This window comes from Otolemur garnettii, unplaced genomic scaffold (genome assembly GCF_000181295.1).
Source record: "Otolemur garnettii isolate 467f Iridium unplaced genomic scaffold, OtoGar3 scaffold00148, whole genome shotgun sequence".
In the NCBI taxonomy this organism is placed as follows: Eukaryota; Metazoa; Chordata; class Mammalia; order Primates; family Galagidae; genus Otolemur; species Otolemur garnettii.
This window is the reverse complement of record NW_003852543.1, coordinates 1,100,671-1,120,166: the sequence shown is the minus strand read 5'-3', so window position 1 is coordinate 1,120,166 and position 19,496 is coordinate 1,100,671. Positions and strand designations below refer to the sequence as shown.

The following is a 19,496-nucleotide window of genomic DNA, read 5'->3' as shown; positions in this document are numbered from 1 at the left end:
AGCTGAGGCAAAAGAATCACTTAACCCCAAGAGTTGGAGGTTGCTGTTAGCTGTGATGCCACAGCACTCTACCGAGGGTGACATAGTGAGACTCTGTCTCAAAAAATAAATAAATAACAAATAAAATAAAAAAGTAAAACCATAAGAAATTTATTTATATAAATAATTTTATGGAAATGAATATAAAAACCAAGGTGAAATGGATAATTTTCTAGAAAAATACTACCCAACAAAATAAATCCCAAAGAGTCAAGAGTCTTAAGAGACTTTTTGGAGAATAGATTCTATAATCTTTCCTACTGAGAAACACAAGGGTCACATTTTTTCAAACCTTCAAAATTCAGGTTATTTCTTGTCACATGGGCTTCTCCAAAGGCTACTTCAGTGTTCTCATGTTTTTTTCTTGATTAGGTTTCAAAGATATGGGAGTAATTCTCCATAGTTCTTAGATCTACCCTTTGGGCTATTGGTTCTGCCTGCTGAGTTATCCTTTCTTTTTAATGACAGGTAATATGAATTTGCAGCTGAGTAGTTTTCTCAGACTGCTTCCCTAATATTAGAATTTTGGGGGGAAGGAATTCAGAGGCTCTTTAGTAAATCTTGAAGGACAGGTAGGAATCAGCTGCTCAAAAAAACACAGAGCATATTTGGAGGAAGTTACCTAAATCTTTAAATTTTTTCTGTTACAATTGAATATTTAAAGAGTCAGTATGTGACTTTCCTTTTAATTAGTCTTGGATTATGTATCTTTTGCTCTCTGTACTCACCACACTGTGCTGTGATGCTATTTAAAAGTTCTATAGAAAACATAATAATTTAGATGTGAACTTTAAACCAACAGAGTATATTGAAGGGAAAAATCCAACAGTGTATTATAGATAAAATAACAAAAATTAAAAGCAAAACTTTCAAACTGTAAACAATTAAACTAATACCTCCACCCCCCAGAAAAGGGAGGCACAAAAGGAAACAAAAATTCTCAAAGAATATTTTTTACCTAATATATATATATTTGAGATATATTGAGATATATATTTCACCTAATATATATATATTTGAGATAAAATCTCGTTGTGTTGGCCTTGGTAGAGTGCTGTGGCATCATCACAGCTCACAGCAACCTCAAACTTCTGGGCTCAAGTGATTCTCTTGCCTCAGCCTCCCAAGTAGCTGGAACCACAGGCACCCCGCAACAATGCCCAGCTACTTTGTTGTTGCTGTAGTTGTCATTGTTGTTCGGCAGGCCATGAGCAGGATTCAAACCCACCAGCTCTGGTATATGTGGCTGGTGCCCTAGTCGCTAAGCTATAGGTGTCGAGCCTTTTTCACCTAATTTTTTGATGACTTTTTAATAGTTCAACTGCCAATTTCAGGTCAAATTTACTTTGCTTATCATTATTATTATTACTATTTGAGACAGAGCCTCAAGTTGTCACCCTAGGTACAGTGTTATGGCATAATAGCTCACAGCAACCTCCAACTCCTGGGCTCAAGCTATTCTCTTGCATCAGCCTCCTAAGTAGGTGGGACTACAGGTACCCACCACAACGCCCAGCTATTTTTTGGTTGTAGCCATCATTGTTTGGCGGCCCAGGTTGGATTCAAATCCACCAGCTCAGGTATAGGTGGCTGGTGCCTTAGCTGCTTGAGCCACAGGCACTGAGCCTTATTTTGCTTATTATTACTATATGTGAGCCACACAGTGTATATGTACTGGCCTCTTTCTTCCTTTTATTTATTTATTTTTTTAATAGCTAAAGAACCTTTCTGTTATATAGAATCTTCTCTTTGCTGATTGTTTTTCCTGAGGCAGTATCTTCCCTTGAAATTCATCTAAATAAGTCTTGTCCCTTAAGTTTTTTTCAAGTGAAAGATTTTCCTTGAGGTTAGAGCTGACTTCTGATAGTGACTGAGCGTATTGGTACTTGATTTTTTAATGGACAGTATTTGCTTTAAACCCTAACCAACAAAGATTAGGAACTTAAAGTCGGAGCATTTGAAAGCATAATTATAAAAAGATTTCTTCATATCACTTACCAAATCAACAAAACAAAACTGATAACACCACAAAACCAAACTCCATTTAGGATCAAAATGGAAGAAAGCAGTTCATTTTCCATAAAAGACAAATTTAAGAATGGCATAGATTACTCAAGAGGCTAAGGCAAATGAATTACTTGAGCCCAGGAGTTTGAGGTTGCTGTGAGTTAGGAGGCCATGGCACTCTACCAAGGGTGACAAAGTAAAACTGTCTCAAGAAAACAAACAAAAAAAGAATGACATAGGGAAAAACAGATCATCCTCTTTCCCAATTACTTGTGGTTTTCATTTGACTTTTATTCAATTTTATGGGCTGGATTTATTTCATATTTGTAATCTGGAATGTTTTGGTATCTTTTAGTTTTAGTGTACTTATGCAATACAATAATAACTCCAAAGCCATTTTAAGTAAAAATAAATTAATACCTACTCTCTTCATGTACTAGTATGCTTTCTGGTGATTAGGAGCCAATTTTGCTTCCTTTAGGATTAGCAAAAACATAAGATCATTTTAGAGCACAGGGTCACATTTTTTCTTTTTGAGCCAAAGGGATTTTGACGACAATGCTGTCATAAATCCCTGATCAGAGGGAAGCTACACTTTCCCCAGAAAACTTTAGAGAACTTGGAGTGATGGTGGCTTTTGGAGCAAGAATTTTTCAGTAATACTTCAGGGACTACTAGAATAATGTAATTTACTGGTTGGCTCCTCTTACAGGCTTAGCTATTTACTGTTAAATTTTTGTTCATTGGCTTGGTGCTGGTAGCTCAGTGGTTAGGGTGCCGGCCACCTACACCAAGGCTGGCCGGTTTGAACCCAGCCTTGGCCTGCTAAAACCACAATGACAACAACAGCAACAAAAAATAGCCAGGTGTTGTGGCAGGTGCCCATAGTTCCAGCTACCTGGGAGGCTGAGGCAAGAGAATCGCTTAAGTCCAAGAGTTTGAGGTTCCTGTGAGCTGTGATGCCACGGCACTCTACTGAGGGTGACATAGTGAGACTTTGTCTCAGAAAAAAAATTGTTTTTCCTTTCCTTTACAAATTAACATATTTATGTCTTTTTTCTTCCTTTAGCATAATTCTCCATCTAGTGATGATAGTTCAGACTATAGCCTTGATTCAGACATCGAGCATATAGAAAGTTCCCACAAAAAGAGAACTGGTTTCTACAGGGATTATGACATTCCATTTCCTCAGGTATTGCCTTTTTTTTTTATATCTTGATAAAACATATATAATATAAAATCTACCACTGTAATACTTATTAAATCTACAGTTTAATGGTATTGTGTATGTTCACAGTGTTGTGTAGCCATCACCACTTACCCATTTCCAGAATTCTTTGATCATCCTAAACAGAAACTCTGTACTCACTAATCAATAACACCCCATTTTCACCTGCCCCTGGCCCCTGGTAACTACTGTTCTACTTTCTATCTCTATGAACTTGCCTATTCTAGGGTAGGTCCCTCACATAAGTGGAGCCATACAGTCTTTGTCCTTTGTTTCACTTAGCAGATTTGCAGGGTTTATCTATATTATAGCATGTGTCAGAATTTCATTCCTTAGAAAAGGAATGAAGAATTCCATTTTATGTATGTACCACATTTTGTTTAGCCATTCATCTGTTGATAGACACCTGGGTAGCTTCCACCTTTTGGCTACTGAATAATGCTGCTTATGACATGGGTGTACAAATAGCTCTTCGAGACCCTTTTTTTCAATTTGGTGGTTTATATAGTTAATTCAGTGTTTAACTTTCTAAGGAATTGTCAAACTGTTTTCCACAGGGCTGTTACCATTTTACATTCACACTAGTAATGCTTAAGAGTTCCAATTTCTCCAGATCCTTGCCAACACTATTTTTTGAAATAGAAAGTGGATGTGAAGTGGGATCGCATTGTGGTTTTGAGGTATTGCCTTTTAAAGAGAAAAATAAACTTCCAGTTTTTTTCTTTGCTTTCTGATTTTTTTGAAAAAAATGTTTTATCAGACATTTGCTACAAATTTCAAGCCTTTGAAAACAAAGAATATATGTTAGTTTGCTAAAGCTGATAAAACAAATTACCACAGACTAGGTAGCTTAAACAACAAATTTATTTTCTCACTTTCTGGAGGCTAGCTAAAAGTCAAAGATAAAGCTGCCAGCAGGTTGATTTTCTCTGAGGGAATGTTAGGGAAGAATCTGCTCTTCTTGGTTTGTAGATGGCCTCAATTTCACTTCTTTGTCCTCACATGGTCATTTCTCTGTGCACAAGAACTCCTAGTGTCTCTCTGTGTGTCCACATTTCTTCTTTCTGTAAGGACACTAATCAAATTGGATTAGAATTCACTCAAACAGCCTGTTTTAACTTAATCACCTCATTAAAAGCCCTATCTCCAAATACACAGTATTTTGTTCTGGGGAAATAATGATTCTCTCAGAAGCACTGGGAAATATTCAGGTCAATGACGTGCACTTACATGAAAAGCCCCAGAGATTCTGAGTTCTGGTTTTTGCCTTTCACTATTCTTATCTACAAGAGCCCTGTTCTTTCTCCTAATTGGGTATTCTAATCTCTTATGAGTTTAGAAACCAAATTACTATTTTTGTTAGAGTTATTTCTATAGTCTGACGTTCTGTTGTCAACTTTATAGTTGAGTTTGCTAAGTGACCATTAAATAAATGAGGTTTTATTAAAATATCTCCAGAAAAAAAGATTCAGAATATTTGAAATAGTGACAGCATTATTGTAATAAATACTTAGCCTTCTGTATGACCACTGTGAAAGATAAGGTCAGTTTGTATAAGTAATAATGCATTTGTTTTAAGTGTTTCATTTTTAAAGATGGAGTTATTTACTGTTAATAAGTATACACTATTACTATAATATTGACTTTTATATATCCCTATAGATAAAAATTATTTTTGCTTTAAAAATCAGTTAAAGAAATTAAGGAAAAGGATGGTCTTTTATATTATCTGCATTTCATTTCCAGTGCTCTTCATTTCTTTGTGTAGAAACTTCATCTAAGTTTCAAGGTGATAATATTTTTTTTTAACCTGAGGTACTTCATTCAGCCTTTGTTTAGCATTTCTAATAGTGCAGGTTTGCTGTCAGTAAATTCACTTAGCTTTGATTTATTGGGCAATGTGTATATTTTACTCTCATTTTTTATAATTTTTTATTTTGTCATAATTTCAGACTTACAGAAAAGTTGTAAGAATGTTCAAAGAAATATAGATTTTTCACCCATATTCCCTAATTATTAACATTTTACCACGTATGCTTTTTAAATCCTTTATCACTCTTTTCTTGTGCTCTCTTCAGAGAGATCTACCATATTTTGCCATGAATAATGCACACTTTTTGCCCAAATTTTCAGAGGAAAAAGTAAGGATGTGCATTAAACATGGGTGGTACGGCTCTGGAGTGGGATAGCCCAAGGGGCCTCCTGCAGCTGCCACACACACATACACCCGTCTGACTTGGGCCTGCCAACTGCACTAATGTTCCAGTCCAGGAGAATTTGAGATCTGGTAGGAGCTGCTGGACCAGCCTTTATTGAGCACCACAATCAGGGGAGGGGACAGCTGCAGTTATGCAGTGTGAGTGCGGATAACTGAGGCCCAAGGCCCAGCCATGCAGAGTAGGACAGGGAGGGACTACACTGGCCCCAGGGACTCATCTGGCTGCCCGTGGGCTGAGTGGCCTCAGAAGCTCCTGTCCCACCAGCTACGGACATGGCCATCTCAGCACAGCCCCTGACATCCCAGAAAGGGAAGGGCTCTCAGGAAGGAGGGAAAGGGCAGGCTTCACAGAGCTGGTGGGTGCAGGAGGGCTATGTGATTTATTTGTACCTACCAGGGAGGTGTTAGCCCTCCCCAGATGTGTCTCTCCTAGTAGAGAGCTGACCACTTTCTCAAGGGGCATTTACTGAAAGTTTGAGCCAAAAACATGGGTGTATATTATACATGGGGTAGCATTTTACATCGCAAAATATGGTAATTTGCCTTTAAACCCAATTATTAATTAATTTTAATTTTAGTACTTATATTTTTCCTATCCAGAAAGTTATTTTATTCGTTTCAAATTTTCTAAGTCATGTAGTTCCCTTCTGAAATTTTTGTATTGTCTTATACTTGAAAATAACAAAATACAAATATTTTTAAATCTGTCATTACATAAATTCTAGTATCTAGAGTCTATATTTCTACTGCCTATTATTTTTGATTGTTCTCTTTCATGTGGTCTTATCGCCTCATAAGCCTGTTTTTATTCTGTGGGTTTTCTTTTTTAATGTTTTTAATTTTTTGTTAATTTTTTTTTTTTTTTTTAGATACAGAGTTTCACTCTGTCATCCAGGTTGGAGCTCAGTGACACTCTTATAGCTCACTGCAGTCTTCAATGCCTGAGCTCAGTGATCCTCCTGTCTCAGTCTCCTGGGTAGCTGAGATTATAGGTGTATGCCACCATGCCTGGCTACTTTTTTTATCTTTGTTTTTTGTAGAGACAAAGTCTTGCTATGTTGCTTAGGCTGGTCAGGAACTCCTGGCCTCAAGTGATCCTCCTGCCTCAGCCTCCCAAAGTGCTGGGATTGCAGGAATGAGTCACTATGCCTGGCCTGTTTTGTGTTTTTTCTGTTGTGTGCTGGGCATTGTATTTGGAAAATATGATACATTTTATAGAAATAATTTTAGGTTTGGGATAATGTTCTTTTCCTTCAGAGAGAATTTCCACTTGCTTTAGCCAGAATCCTTTTGACCTTTACAAACTTCATTGCAATTTTATGATCTGAGACTTTTTGGGGCCACCCAGATGACTAAAGGCTGAGCTGTAGTCTCTAATTCGTATTTTGAGATCCCCTCATAATTGAGAGGTGGGGTTACTAAGGTTCCACCTTCTCCAGACTCTGGACTCTACTTTTTGTTCTTATAGACTAATGAGATAGCCAGAAGTACTGTTGAAGTCAAAAGTGCCTTTTGCTGATTTTTCCTTCTGGGCTGAAGTCTTAGAGCAAAGTACCTCCAAATACTACTCACTTCCCAGGATTTTCTTCTGCTTCATGGGTATTGGTCTAGTAATCCCTCACTAATTTGTTAGCTCTCTGATGTCTATAGCAGATTTTAGAAAAATATTTTGTCTACCTTTCCTACTTTTCTTAGGGGACATGGTCTGATTTGCCTAGTCTGCCTTTATAAATTGAGAACGTTTGATACCATTTCCTCCACATATGTTTTAGAGTTAACTCAATGAAAATTAGAAAATATTTTAACTGCATACTTTTTTTTTTTTGGAGACAGAGCCTCAAGCTGTCTCCCTGGGTAGAGTGCTGTGAAATCACAGCTCACAGCAACCTCCAACTCCTGGGCTCAAGCGAGTCTCCTGCCTCCACCTCCCAAGTAGCTGGGACCACAGGTGCCCGCCACAACACCCGGCTATTTTTTGGTTGCAGCCATCATTGTTTGGTGGGCCTGGGCTGGATTCGAACCCGCCACCTTTGGTGTATGTGGCTGGCACCTTAGCTGCTTGAGCCACAGGCACCGAGCCAACTGCATCCTTAAAATCTCATTTTCTTAGATAATAGGTATTTGCTATGTAACTTCTACCATTACAGGCCAAAAATAGAATATGCTGTTAACATCTAGCAGTTAGAGGACTTATTATAGCTCCCTTTTTCCTCATGCTTTTAGGGCCTCATTCCCTTATTTTATGTTTCCAGTGATTGGTGTAGGGCTCCTTGTTATTTTATAGAAACCAAATCTTCTCCTACTAGACATTCTGGCAGTTTATACAGTCTAATAATCAATCAGCAGAGCAATCAAACTTTATCTTTTAGTAATTATCATCTTTTTTATTTCTTTTATCTTCTCTCAGTAGAGGGGCTTGAAAAATGCTTGCTAGACTCTTGCTGGTGAGTGTATTTTGTTCACTCCAATAATGAACGTGCAAACCATAGAAGATATTCTTTTAGAAAAGTGGAGCTTCTCTGTAACCCTTCATTCATTTGGTACTTCTTTGGAGAGCTCACCGCACATGCGTGTTAAAGACTTCAGGAGTCCATATTAGAAGTCTTTTCACCACAGAAAGAACCCTGGGATGGAATGTTTGCATCCTTAGGGGACTATTAGGATTATTTGGATTTGAGAAAATGAGGGAGAAGACAAATTGAAAGTTTAGGCATGATTCTACTTAAAAAAATAGAGATTATTTTTATAAAGCTATGAAAATCAGAGAATTGAATATTAAAAATTAATGAGAGGCATCTAATGTCAAGGAAAATTCATATTCATCCATCACAAAGCATTGAATATATTACTGAACTATTAATGGAATGACATTTTTAATAAAAGGAAATGTAAGTATCATTTAATTAATCTTGAACTTAATCTAATCAGTTATTTTTTGTTTTGCTTGTATTTTCATAGTATCTTTTTTTTTACATATACATGTGATTATTAGGTTTCCACTTTTTGCCTTCACAAAATTAAAAAGGCTTAATATTGAATAACAATAACAATGTTTAAGATAAGGACTAGAAACAAAAACCTTGCAAAGAACGAACAAACATAAATACATTCAGAAAAGAAATCAGATGATTGTTGCATTGAAATATTAAACAGTAATAATAATAATGCAAAGAAAGTAACATTCACATTATCAAATAAGAATATGTCTATTATAGAATGCTTTGACTCTGAGGTTTAGTATGGAGTCATCAGTTAACTACTTATTTTTTTTCCAAAGTCTCAAAAAATAGACAACTAATATTTATAAATAAAAGTAAAAGATAATTTCAAAAAACAGATCATGCCAAATTCTTACAGACAATAGGAAAAGAAGAAATACTTCAAAAATCATTCTTCTTGGGTGGCACCTGTGGCTCGGTGGATAAGGCACAGGCCTCATATACCAAGGGTGGCAGATTCAAACTCAGCCCAGGCCAAACTGCAACAAAAAAATAGCAAGGCATTATAGTGGGCGCCTGTAGTCCCAGCTACTCAGGAGGCTGAGGCAGGAGAATCGCCTAAGCCCAAGGAGTTGGAGGTTACTGTGAGCTGTGACGGCACAGTACTCTACCAAGGGTTAATAAGTGAAACTCTGTCTCAAAAAAATTGTTCTACTTAATCTGGATACATCTGATACTAAAATTGGAGAAAATATATTATTATAAAGGGGAAATTACAAACATATTATACTTATAAATGAGGATACAATATCCTAAACAACATTAACAAATTGAATTAAAAATTAATGTTTAAGTAATGTACTTTGGTCAAAATTAAATCCAGTTTATGTGAGAATGAGTCACTATTTTCTTTTCTTTTCTTTTTTTTTCTTCTTTTCCTTTTTCTTATCCCCTCCCTCCTTCTCTGTCTGGTCTCCCCTTCCCCCATATTCCACCATGTCATTAATTGTCCTCATATCAGAGTTGAATACATACGATTCATACTTCTTCATAGTATCCTTTTTAAAATATTGGAAACAGTGCCTATTGGTTACAATCTTAAGTCCCCTTCTGAATTTCTGAAGTGTTAGACTAAGAATGGGGTTTATATACCTTAAAAAAGTACTGCTTTGGGCTCAGCGCCTGTGGCTTAAGCAGCTAAGGCGCCAGCCACATACACCTGAGCTGGTGGGTTTGAATCTAGCCCGGACCCACCAAACAATGACAGCTGCAACCACCAAAAATAGCCAGATGTTGTGGTAGGCACCTGTAGTCCCAGCTACTTGGGAGGCCAGAGGCAGAAGAATCGTTTGAGCCCAGGAGTTGGAGGTTCTGTGAGCTGTGATGCCACTGCCACGGCACTCTACCCAGGGCAACAGCTTGAGCCTCTGTCTCAAAAAAAAAATACTGCTTTGAAAAATCAGAAATCTGGTAGTGTCTTTAAAATTTAAAATTGATGAGTGAACTAATTTTCTTGATGAGTTATGTGTTTTAATCTATTTAATTAAGTTCTAATTTTTTGTGCAAAATAATCAAAAATATATAGTCTCATGTTAATATTTTACCAGGGAAGTATATTTATATGTGCTAAGGTTAATACCACATATGAATCATGGCTTGGGTTTTTCTAGATCCTAAAGCTGTAATTACATGCATTTTTTTCTTGCTTTATTATGAAAAAAAATATAGGATATAACAGATAGAATACAAATATGTAAGTAAATAGAAACCAGTTTGAATAGTATCATTAAATAAACTTATAAGACTAAATGTATTCTTTGTTTTTACATGCTTTAGTAAAGAAGCTATAAAATTAATATTATAATAAACAGTTTCTAATGAGTAATTTATTTACAGTTGTTTTTCACTATTACGGAAAGCTCTGTTGTTTCTCTTAGACCTTAGATACATTTTCTTTTTTTTTGGTAGTTCTTGGCTGGGGCTGAGTTTGAACCTGCCACCTCTGGCATATGGGGCTGGCGCCCTACTCCTTTGAGCCACAGGCACTGCCTGATAAAAATTTTCTACATTAAAAAACAATTAAAGATATCATTTGAGAATTTTTCAGTTTTAGGAGAAATAATATTTTTCTACACATCACCACCCCTAACCTATTTTACTATCTTTTCCTTATTTTCAAAAAGGCTTTTCATTCTTCTGGAGAAGGAACTTACGTACAATGGTGTGGGTTTTTAAGTATTTCTGTATGTATTAATATTGAGACTTAAGACAGGGAAAACAGAAGCTAAAGCATAAAGATTACAATGTTTAATAATATGAGAGTAGCATTTAGCTTTTTGAACTTAATGTTAAATGGTGTCAGATAAGTACTAATCAGGAGTCAGAACTAATAACTATCTTTTTGCTTTCTTTCTCCCAACTTCCCGGGGGAAAATAGATGTTTTGTGTTACTATCAATTGCTATATGTAATTGAAAAACTCTGATAATGATTGTCCATTTTTACTTAGCATGGACATATATCAGGAAGCTACATGACATCAAAGAAGGGTCAACGTAACAAAAAATATAAAAGTAAAGAATATGATGAATACAGTACCTACAGTGATGACAACTTCGGGAACTACAGTGATGACAACTTTGGTAACTACAGTCAGGAAACAGAGGAAGATTTTGCTAGTCAGCTAAAACAATATAGACAAGCTAAAGAAACATCAAATACTACTTTAGGATCATCATTTTCTAAAGAACCAGGGAAAAAACAGAGAATGAAAGGACTTCAGCAAGGTAAGTTTATAATTATAAATTATGAGCTGTTTTAGAAATTATAACCTATTTTAGAACATGAAAAACTTATTAAAAAGCTAGCTGTAGAATAAAAACTTAGAAATTTCTTATCCCCTTCTCAAGATCAGCTTATTCTTGTAGTCCCTAAATATATTTTCCTTTATTTTTTAAAGCAGGGAACAAAAAACTACAAATATTTATATCTACATGGTATCTTAATACGTCAGTTATAAAGACATTCTCATATTTTAAATGTGGATAGAATGTAATATAGCTTTATTAATTTCCCCTCCCATCTGTAGGTTGTCTATATACAGTGGGCCACTTTATATTTTAGATCAAAAAGGACAGAACTCTGGGAAGCTATTCTTTTATTAGGCTTTAAAATACGGTGGTCATCTTGTTATGCAAATATATATAGGACTATGGACATCTTTTACAATTGGAGATAAAAACATAATCTGGCTTGGCGCCTGTGGCTCAAGCAGCTAAGGTGCTAGCCACATACACCCGAACTGGTGGGTTTGAATCCAGCCTGGGCCCACCAAAAAACAGTGACGGCTGCAACCAAAAAAATAGTCAGGCGTTGTGGCAGGCACCTGTAGTCCCAGCTATTTGGGAGGCGGAGGCAGGAGAATCGCTTGAGCCCAGGAGTTGGAGGTTGCTGTGAGCTGTGATGTTACAGCACTCTACCCAGGGTGACAGCTAGAGGCTCTGTCTCAAAAAAAAAAAAACAAAAAAAACATAATCTGAAGAGATTTCTAGAATGGGCACCTGTTTATCTGCTGTATTGAAGTACATGGTCCCTGGAGAGATCAGGGCAAATTGCTAGCTGTTGACAGCAGGTAAAGAAACTATGGGTCAGTTAAGGTCAAATCAACCTTAACTATTGGCTGGTAGATATATTTGGTTCAAGAAAACTGGAACAAAATGATGTTAAGGTGGGCAGTGAGCAGCCACACCCTATGTAACAACCCTTTAATTATCTTTGAACAAAGGAATCAGTTAGGTAAATTTGTTTATTTCTATGGCTTTTGATTTCCTAGTAAATTTCCTTTGAAAAATCGGAATGTAGGCTTAGCAGAAATAAAAGAAAAAGAATTTTTCCACGGGTATTCTATTATAGTGAGAAAGCTTGTGCCTGGAGTGTAGACATAGTGGTATCAAGGATCATCCCACCTAGAGAATAGGGGTAATAGAGACAGACCTTGTTCAACCCCACCTGGGGTTTTTCTTTTCTAGCTCTTACTTGTTTGTCCTTTTAAAGAATTGAGTATTGCATTTTATTTTTGACATTATTTTCTCCCTGAGTTATGAAAATAATACAAGGTCAAATGCAGAAAACTTTTCTAGTGTGTATAAAAGATAACTCAGCAAGAATCAAAGATAAAACAAAAAGAATTTGAATCTCTACCACCCAGAGATAATAATTACTAATGTTTTTTGGTACATTCTTCCAGAATTTTTCTGGCCATTATCTTCAATAAAAACTATAAACATATTGTTATAACTTGATTTTTCTCCCTTAACTATGAATTGTATCTTGGTCACTCTTACATTAATGAACAGCTTTTAATATCTACATTCTGATTAATTAAATAAATGTACTATAATTTTTCTTAAATTGTTAGGTTTGTTTGGTAATAATAATTTGAGATTTACGTTACCTCTAGTTTTTTTTCAGTTCTGTGACCCAGCAATAAACATATTCATATATCAGAAAACGTCTAGGCAAACTTTTTTTTTGAGACAGAGCCCCAAGCTGTCCCCCTGGGTAGAGTACCATGGCATCACAGCTCACAGCAACCTCCAACTCCTGGGCTCAAGCGAGTCTCCTGCCTCCACCTCCCAAGTAGCTGGGCCCACAGGCACCCGCCACAAGGCCTGGCTATTTTTATTGGTTGCAGCCATCATTGTTGTTTGGCGGGCCTGGGCTGGACTTGAACCCACCACCTTTGGTGTATGTGGCTGGCGCCCTAGCCACTTGAGCCACAGGTGCCGAGCCGCAAACATTTTTCTTAAAGATAAAGTCTGAAAAGTAGAATTACCAGGTCACAAGACATAGTCACACATTCGAAGATGTTTGATTGATATACCAAGTTGATACCTGAAAAAGAATTGCACCAATTTATAATCCCCCTGCCAGTGTGTTAAAATGCCAGTTTCTCTAATACTTATCAACAATGAGTTTAATATTCCTTGAGGTGATAGTTGGTTGATATGTTATTTTTAAAATTTTGATTTCTTTTAATGAGTTGAGACATTTTTTCACCTATTCATTGGCTATTTTTATAGGTTTTAAGGTAGTAATTAGTGGTTTCAGTAATCTAAAATTTCTCAGTAAAATAAGAAATTACTTTGTATTTTAACTTATTACCCTAAATACATAACTTTTGTATTGGAGTATCTTTTTAAATAACTTTGAAATACCACATTAGTCAAAAGCAAAAAACAAGTACAACATTTACTTGGAGAAATGTGTATATAACTACTCAAAATTATCAAGAGAAATTTAATTAGCTACAAATTAACTAATACCTTTCTTAAATAGGAATATAATGTTTAATTCTCTTGAAAGCAGAAACATTTGTTAATGATCTTATCCTAAGGAAAATTAAAATGAATAAAACTGGATTTGGTATCTCTAATTATGCATATTCTTGTTCCTTGCCTTCCTATGTTTTTAATATCCCTTAAGAAATAAAGGAACAAGAAGTAGTAGTCAGGAAGTAAAATGTCAAGATTTTATTAACTTTTTCTTTGAATCTAAAGAGGAAAAAAGAAGACATTGTACATTATAAACTATTAAAATATGCTGTTTCTTGTAAGCTAATAGATTGACAGGTATGCTGTTTTTCTGTAATATTTGAAATACGTTTTAACTTTTTTAGGTATTGAACAAAGGGTTAAAAGCTTTAATGTCAGTCGTGGACGTGGTTTGCTGAAGAAAATCAAAAGAAAAGACCGTGGAGGAAGATCTAATAAAGGGCCTAATGTTTTTTCAGTAACAGATGACTTTCAAGAGGTACTGAGAATTTAGTCATATATAAAACTAAAGTAGAGGAGCTTTCCCATCTCTTAATCTATTTGGTTGCAAAGAAAATATTGTGATTTTCTGTTTTTTAAAGCATTGTGATTCTGATACTAGTAAATGAAAAACTTCGGTATAAATAAACTCCACAAGAAGAATTGTCGTTTTAGTCAAGATACTAGTAGAGAGGTATAAATGTAGGTGATTGTGAAATAAAATCAATATGATTAAAAGAACTTCAAAATAAAATTGATTTATTTAAAAGCAAAAAATATATATCTTCCATTAGTCTTCTGTTGTGCTTTTCTTTCCTAGGATTCATCTTCCCCAGATGCAATTGGCAATAAGACACGAATAGCTCACTATATAGCAGGACTGAGAAGGGAGGCAGTGTTTAAATTAGCTTACTTATTAGAGTTGAAAACATGGAAAGAGAAGAAAAGGGAATATAAATAGTTGGAAAGGTAAACTTATGTACCTTGCATATATTAGATATTTAATATACTATCTTGAGCAAAAAATATTGCTTGAAGCAGTATAGTTAATCAAAGTGTGTCAAAACTATTGGCAGTTTTGCATCTTTATGGTACCTTGTGTATCCCAGCAGCGAGGAAGTCTGGAGAGCAAGTGGCAAAATTGTAAAAGATGTCTCCCACAGCTTGTTGAGAATTGAATGCTTTCCTTGGAAGACCTGGTCCAAAGCCTGGGGGATATGGTAGTCAGTTGGTGCAAGGGCTGTTGAACATGGTGGTTAAGAGAGAATTTCCAAGTCCAGCTTCTGTGGTTTGAACAGCATTGTTTGTGCAACATTGTTGTTTTGCAGGAGGATTGGCCTGTCTCTAATGACCAGTCTTGGCTACTTAACCATAAGTATCCTCATCATGTGGTCCATTTGGTTGCAGTAGACATCTGCTTAATTGATTGACTAGAGTTCATGAAGCTATAGTGGATAATACCTGCACTGGACCACCAGACAAACACCATTAGCTTTGTTTGATGAATATTCAGTATTGGACTGTGTTCAGCATTGCGTCTTTATCCAACCATTATGCTAAATACTTGTAATCGTCAAAAAGAATCCATTTCTCATCACACATAACAATATGGTATAGAATGGTTTGCTTTTATGTTGTGACATCAAGGAAAGGCAAGCTTGGAGAAGATTTTTTCTTCTGATACTCACTTAGTTTATGCAGAACCCATCTATTCCAGCTTCTTTGCCTTATCAGTTTGTTTCAAATCATCTAGTAGTGTTGGAATGGTAACGTCAAACCTGGTTGCTAATCATATATGGGTTGAGATGGATTTGCTTCTACTACAGCTTTCATTATCCACCTTGGTCTCAGATTGCCTATGTGCCTCATTTTCAAGATTAAAGTCTCCAGAATAGAACATCTCAAACCATAAATCATACTATGCATCATTAGCCACATCCTTCCTAAAAACTTGTTGATATTTTGAGCTGTCTTAACTTCATTGGTTCCATGATGGAACTCATATTAAAAATAACACCAATTTTTGACTTATACAGGATTTCACAGAAATTTCTCTAAAAAATTTTTGAAAGATAATCACAAGCCAAAATGTGCATTTGAAAGAATGAGGATGTACCTTCACAATGTAAAAATAAAACAAGAAGTGTCAAAGCAAAATGTCAGAGACAGACTTAATACTTATGGAAATTGGACATTTCTTATGTAATAATCTAATACTTGTATTAAATTAACTTGAGGGCCCCTGCAAGCAGCTACTTTTTAGCTGTCCATAGATCTAGGCTATAATTAAATGATTCTTATCATGTAATAGAAAAATCAAGGTAAAAATACATTATCAAGTATGTCAGTTTACTGGCTGTCATGAAAGGCATTTTTCTTTTTATGATTTTGGAAACAACTAGGAGTGTGTCAGAGCCCAGGGAACTACCTCATGTTTAGGGTAGTCTAGGGGAGGCCCATCCATGAATATGAAGGCCACACCAACGTGACCAATATAGCTTCATCTCCATCCTGGGCCTTTTAGGGACTATGAATTCAGGAGTACCTTCAGGTCCAAACTAATTGTTTTGAAAACTCAAGGGTAGTCACTGAAGAAACAAAATTTTTTTTCCTGGATATAAAAACTTTTCATTCTGTTAAATATAATACTCTTAAATTTCTATAATGTCTATAGTAGCTATTAAATTTTTTATAATAGCTATTTTCCTGGTAGGTCCTTTTATTTCCTCTTCAAGATACACACACAGACATACATACACATATAAAATCTTCGTATTTTATGTATATGTAGACTTTATTATTTTATGCAACGTATCTTTTAGAGTAAATACATCTTTAAATGCCCAAGTATAGTAGGAATCTTAGATTTCCTTTCCTCTGTCTTTCCCTCCTTTTCTCCCCCTTTCTTGTATTGTTGTTTATTAGCAGTAGTCTGATATAATCAAAGAACATGGAGCTGGAGAGCACAATACCTGAGTTCTTTCCCTAATCTGCTAACTCACCATGCAGCCTTTGGCACATCACTAACTTCTCTGAACATCAGTTTTCATATTTATCCCATGAGAGTGATGAATTAGATTACTTCTGTGATTCTTCCAGCTCTTAAATTACATGAGATCTTATAGGTAGAGAATATTTATGGTTCCTCTTTAAGCTGAAACTTAAAAGGCCACACCGTCTATGCACTTAATACATGTATTGTTCTAAAAATTTGTTTCTTAAAGTTGGTTTAGATTTTCTTGAGTACCTTGATTATAGTCAGGTGGTAATATAGTCAGGTGGATATTGAGATACTTTCTGCTCATTTAAATTGAACTAAGCTAAAACACAACCCCCTTAATTTTTTATTAAAACAACAAACCAATATTAAAGAGTAATGCACAGAGAAAGAGTGAGTTATTAATAAAACCAGAGTACAACTTACTGCATTTTTTAGGGTTTTTGTATGTGTGATTACCTAATTCTTCTTAATTTAAGAGTTCTAGTTCTCAAATTGGCTTATTGACTTTGCAAAATGCACTCTGTTTGCCTGCTTATTTTATTACAGCCATAATACTTTGTACAGAAAGCGTATATGAGCTGGTCATTTACATCCACTTGTTCTAAATTAATTTATAAAAATGTTTGTGAATTAAATTTCTGTAGATTTAAGATATTTTAAATGATTTCTGTATTTCTTTCTAAGCTAGGGCATAGAAGAGCACATTTTAAATGATTCTATGAGTACTTTATAAACAATGTTATTGTATTGTCCTAGGACAATTTGGATACATTTATATTTTTAAAAAGAACCGCTAGGATTCTTGTACTGTTTGCATGGTATTCTTGTACCATTTTTCAAAATGCTTACAGTAAAATATAATTTCAGCTATGAGTGCTGAGAATCAGATTTCAGTTTAGGTATCTGTTGCCTCAAGTGTTTGCTGTCAGGCAATTTCCTGTTTCAGTAGATACAAAGCTCCATCTTCTAGCAAATTAAGGGAAAAGAGAAAATCGAAATGAAGAATAAATCAGAAGAGTAAATCATTACTGAGCTCCTATGATGTACAAGACATAGTACATATGAGGTGCTTGAGAAACAATGTTGTTATATAGCGTTCAAGAATGTAACTTACTATATTTAGCACCACCAAGCATCATATTCTGTCTTGTCACTCAGTCTTCTCATACTTGTGGCAAAAGTTGAATAGGAGAACTAAGGAAAACTAGTAGGACTGTGAGATTTCCTCCTTTCCTCCTTCTTTCCCTCCCTCCCTCCCTCCATCTTTCCTTTCTTCCTTCCTTTCCTCCCTTTCTCCCTTCCCTTCCTCTCCTTTCTTTATCCCTTCCTTTGTTTCCTTCCCTTCCTTCCTTCCTTTCTGACAGAGTCCTGCTATGTTGCTCAGGCTAGAATGCAGTGGTATTATCATAGCTCACTGCAACTTCAAACTCTTTGGCTCAAGGAATCCTCCTGCCTGAGCTTCCCAAGTAGCTGAAACTACAAGCACATGCCACCATGCCTGGCTAATTTTTCTACTTTTTGTAGAGACAGGGTCTTTATGTTGCTCAAGTTGATCTCTAATGCCTGGCCTCAAGCTGTCCTCCTGCCTTGGGCTCCCAAAGTGGTAGGATTACAGGTGTAAGCCACTTCACCTGCCCTGAGATTGTTTTTCCTTAATTTTTCTTAATAGTTATTTTTCTTTTATTTTTTAAAATTTAAAAAATTAAATTAACCACTTTTTTCTCCAAAAGAAAGTATAAAGTAACCACACACATATATAAAATCTCTAATTAACTATCTAGAGAGATATACTGTAAAATGTAGGGACATATTCTTTTAGTCTTTTTTCTTTGCCTTTGTAATTATAGAATTGGGGTCAGTTTTTCACTTCATTAAGTGTTATAAATATTTTTTGTATCTATCACATGATTGCTTAACTACTGCATAAAATTTTGCCACCTGATTGTATCATAATGTATTTGACCCATCTGTTAGTTTTGGATATATAGAATATTTCTAGTTTTATTTGTTTTACTGTGTTGGTAAGTCTGCAGTGATTGTTTTGTAATTAAATTTTTGTGTGCCTCCCTCATTATTCCTTCAGAATAGTCTTTAAAAGTAAAAATTTTGTGCCAAACAGTATGGATATTTTAAAGTCTTTTATAATGTAGTTATCAATGATATATGATAGTGCATATTTTATTGTACCTTTGCTAAAACCAAGTGTTACTGTGAATTTTCAAGCTTTTTGTAATTTTGTTTTTAAAATGAAGTTGTGTATACTCATTAAAATAGATAGAAATAGGCTTCTTTGCAACCACTAGTAGCAATAAGCAGATTACTAGAAACATATATCTCTTCAAATAAATGAATAGCATCAGAGTGTTCAATTTTGATCACTTTCAATAGTCAGTACTGCTTTCCACATCCATTTAGCTACACATTTAATACCTATTACTATTTCTATAGGTTGATTCAAATGAATTTTTTTTTCTTACAGTACAGTAAGCCAGGGAAGAAATGGAAGGTTATGACTCAGGAATTTATTAATCAGCACACAGTGGAGCACAAAGGAAAACAAATCTGTAAATACTTCCTGGAAGGGAGATGTATTAAGGTAAATTTATAGGGGTATCATAAATCATTTAACTTCTTAAATGATATAATGTCTTTTTCAAGGGTGGATAATTTTTAAAATTTCTGGCTCGGCGCCTGTGGCTCAAGTGGCTAAGGCGCCAGCCACATACACCTAAGGTGGCAGGTTCGAATCCCCA

The 19,496-nt window shown here is 35.4% G+C and overlaps 1 protein-coding gene across 1 annotated transcript in view; it reads left to right on the top strand.

Annotated features, from left to right (window-relative positions):
• Window positions 1-19,496, top strand: part of ZC3H6 (zinc finger CCCH-type containing 6) — a 66,428-nt gene that overhangs the window by 30,894 nt on the left and 16,038 nt on the right. Inside the window, exons 3-6 of the mRNA XM_012811015.2 lie at window positions 3,116-3,238; window positions 10,940-11,216; window positions 14,108-14,241; window positions 19,223-19,339. Of these exons, the coding sequence (XP_012666469.1) occupies window positions 3,116-3,238; window positions 10,940-11,216; window positions 14,108-14,241; window positions 19,223-19,339 (651 nt within the window). The remainder of the gene's footprint in view (window positions 1-3,115; window positions 3,239-10,939; window positions 11,217-14,107; window positions 14,242-19,222; window positions 19,340-19,496) is intronic.